We start from the raw sequence: 3,768 nt of genomic DNA on the forward strand, positions 1-3,768 counted from the left end.
GTCTGCAACTCTTGGAACTAATCCAAGAGTTATGCCTGTTATGAAAAGGTCTGAATGTTATTATCAATAGCCAATAAGATGGCCTAGTGGTGTAATCAATTTGAAATCAATAAAGTCAGTTATCAATAAAGCTTCAGTTTCCTGTTTTAAACTCTCATCCGTATTCTCTCATGTCCATCTTCCTCCAACAATTACTGGTTTGAAAAGATCCAAAGAGACGAGATGCGGCATCAGTGAAGGGAAAAGTGCATGCCAAAAACAAAAACAGATAGAGCATCACTGGATCAGATGACAATACAAATCATAATGTATTACAATGACGAGATGAAATGAGAAAGCAATCGTACGTAAATGATAAGCTGCATAAATTACCTGACTTTAAGTAACTAACATTTCAGTCGATTTTGCAAGTACAAGATCAACAAAAAAACAATACATCGCTACTTAAAGAAATACACAAGGGCATAGTTCATAAAATTTAACTAACCACAAGAAAACTTGTAATCATAAGTTACCTGGCACTAGGATGGATCAACAAAAACAAATCACAGACTGACAATCATACAACATTAATCTACAACAACTGCTTTCAACAGTTGGATATATAGCTATACAACATCCAATGTGCAAAATCAAATCAGCATACAAACCAGCCAACTACTTACTCATTTTGAGACAAAAAAAACATCCGGTTTCTTAGCTTTGCTCGGGGTGTTTGCATTAGAAGACGAATTAGCAGCCGCAGCAGTCTTGGCTGCCTCACGTGTCCTCTTATCAAGCTGAATGAGACTCTGGGTAGCCAAAATTGCCTGGGGGACCAAATCATGAGACGCCCGCGCATACAATCGCCTTACTGCAACAGAAGCCGCATCCTTAGCATCCTGAGAATTCAATGGGGCCAACAAACAATGCCTTAAAATTCGCAATGCAGGCTGCAAAAGCTCCCAAGGTAATGGAATTCTGGACCCCTTTGACTCCAAATGTACACCATTACTACCAGGTTTCTCAATTCTCATCGTCAACCGATCCATTTCTTCTGTCACAGCGCCGATCTCGTCGCTGTCCTCCAAGAACAATCCCAGATTCGTATCGGGCTCGTTGGTATCATCACCACCTAATTGTCGAGGACAAGAGCAATCCTGGCCGGCCCAGGAAGCTAGGAATCGAGAAAAGTCGATCTGGGACCAAGTGGGCATCTGGGAAATGTGCTTGTAATGAATCTATGTATGGGTACAAATATTACGTGTTATGTCTATAGTCGTTATTCATGGATTTTTCCAATGCGTCGTAAGTAGAAAGTTTTTCATCACTTTTGCACCCTTTGTCTCATGATTAAAACTATTTTTCATATGACTATTAAATTCTTCCAAAGTGATGGTGGAACTGAGTATATCAATTCCTCTTTTCAAACATTTTGTCCCAATAATAGCATTGTTCATCATGTCTCGTGTCCCCATACTCCTCAATAAAATGGTTTGGCTGAACACAACCATTGCCAAATCTCCACCATAACCCGTCTCCTCCTTACTACCTACAACGCCCCACTCACCCTCTAGATAGAGGCTGCCTTAACAGCCACCTTTCTTATTAATCTCCTCCCTTCTTCGGTTTTAGGTTGGTCTAGTCCTTATTCTCGCCTAATTGGTCGTCTTCTTGATTTTTCATCCCTACGTACCATTGGTTGTGCTGTTATCCATATTTAGAGGCTTATATTACTAACAAACTGGCATCTCGCTTTAAGGAGTATGATTTTGTAGGTTATAGCTTGCAGCATAAAGGATATCCATGCCTCGGGCCCACTCAAAACGAGTTTACATTTCTTGCCATGTTTTTCACAAGCATACGTTCCCTTTTAGTCGTGCTACAGCCGCAACTACATCTTCTCCCTGGTTTATTTTCCTTATTGAACGCATTTTTAGGTCTTCTTCATAATCTGATGCTCATTTTCTTGTTATCCCTGATGCACAGTAGTCATCTGCACCACCACCTCCTGTGATTACAACCCCATTCTCGCATCTCCTATTTCTATTTGATCTCCATCAGCTAAGGCCCGTCATCCCATGACTACTCGCTCTTGCAAAGGTCAATCTCGGCCCAAACATTTCACAGATCCATTAGCTAAAGCCCATCATCTCATGGCTACTCACTCTTGCAGAGGTCACTCTTGACCCAAACATTTCACAGATGGCACCATCAGATATCCCTTTCCTGTGGCCCTTGCTGCCACCGTTACGACTGGTTTTGTGGAACCCATTTGCTATTCTCAAGCTTTCATTTTTGAATGGCGTGCTGACATGAGTGAGAAGTTTAATGCTCTTCTGAAAAATGGTATGTGGTCTCTAATTCGCTCTCATCCGTCCCAAAATATGGTGGGTTACAAGTGGGTCTTCAAAGTTAAACGACGTGCAGATATGTTTATTGAACGTTATAAGGATCGGTTAGTTGCTAAAGGCTTTCATTAACAACAGGGATTTGATTACGATGAGACGTTTAGTTCTGTGGTCAAGCCTGTTACAATTCAGGTGGTTCTTAGCTTGGAAGTTCATCATGGTTAGTCCATTCATCAACTTGACGCTAAAAATATCTTCCTCCATGGTTACTTGAAGGATGATGTTTATATGTCACAATCCTTTGGCTTTGCTGATCCTTAACGTCCTTCATTTGATTGTAAACTTCACAAAGCACTCTATGGCCTCAAACATGCACCTCGGACTTGGTTTCACTAGCTTAGCTCCTTCATCGTATGCCATGGTTTTGTTCAAACCCAAGATGATGCCTCATTATTCACGTTTCAACACTCATCTTGCACTTTGTATTTACTCCTCTATGTTGATGATATTGTGTTGATCGGAAGTGATATAGTTATGGCTAACAGGTTTATAACTCTTCTTGGCCATGAGGGTTGATATTAAGGACCTTGGCTCTTTACATTATTTCCTTGCTCTTGAAGTCACCATCATGGCGCATGTTCGTCACCTCTCTGAGACGAAGTATGCCCTCGATCTCTTGAAGCATATTGCCATGATTGATTATAAACCCTCTTGACTCTCATTGCTTCCATGTCGTAATTATCTAACCTTTTTCTAATATTACTGAATTTCAACACTTACTTGGCTCTAATATCTCACCTTAACACGTGTCGACACATCATTTGTCGTTAATCATATTGCTTGGTTTATGTCAAGGCTTACAAATATACATCTCATTGCGAACAAATGTATTTTACACTACATCAAAAGCTCTCTTGATGTTGGTATTGTGTTTTGACGCTCTACTGGACCTCTAACTCTCCATGGTTATTCTAATGATGACTGGGCTAGTTATTCGGACATTCGTTGTTCCACTTCCAGCAATCTCATTTTTCATAAACCTAATCTTACATATTGGAGCTCAACTAAGCTGTTAACTGTCTACTATTCTAATGCTGATTAGAGTATCACACTCTCGCTCATGTTTGTGCTAAGTTTGTTTGGCTCTCCTATCTTTTGTGTGAACTTACTCACCCCACCCTGCACCATCACCTAACTTTTTTTTATTGTGATAATATGAACCAATGCGTCGTAAGTAGAAAGTTTTTCATCACTTTTGCACCCTTTGTCTCATGATTAAAACTATTTTTCATATGACTATTAAATTCTTCCAGAGTGATGGTGGAACTGAGTATATCAATTCCTCTTTTCAAACATTTTGTCCCACTAATGGCATTGTTCATTATGTCTCGTGTCCCTATACTCCTCAATAAAATGGTTTGGTTGAACACAAGCATCG

General features: G+C 40.1%; 1 protein-coding gene across 1 annotated transcript; it reads right to left on the reverse strand.

The window, feature by feature from the left end:
- Positions 1-665: 665 nt before the first annotated feature.
- On the reverse strand, positions 666-1,196 carry LOC125475847. Its single transcript, XM_048581214.1, has one exon. It carries the CDS (start codon positions 1,194-1,196, stop codon positions 666-668), a length of 531 nt encoding a protein of 176 aa, XP_048437171.1.
- Between the last annotated feature and the right edge of the window lie 2,572 nt (positions 1,197-3,768).

This window comes from the organism of the source record quoted next, unplaced genomic scaffold (assembly GCF_019419815.1).
Source record: "Pyrus x bretschneideri cultivar Hongxiangsu unplaced genomic scaffold, Pyrus_bretschneideri_v1 Contig16, whole genome shotgun sequence".
NCBI lineage: Eukaryota > Viridiplantae > Streptophyta > Magnoliopsida > Rosales > Rosaceae > Pyrus > Pyrus x bretschneideri.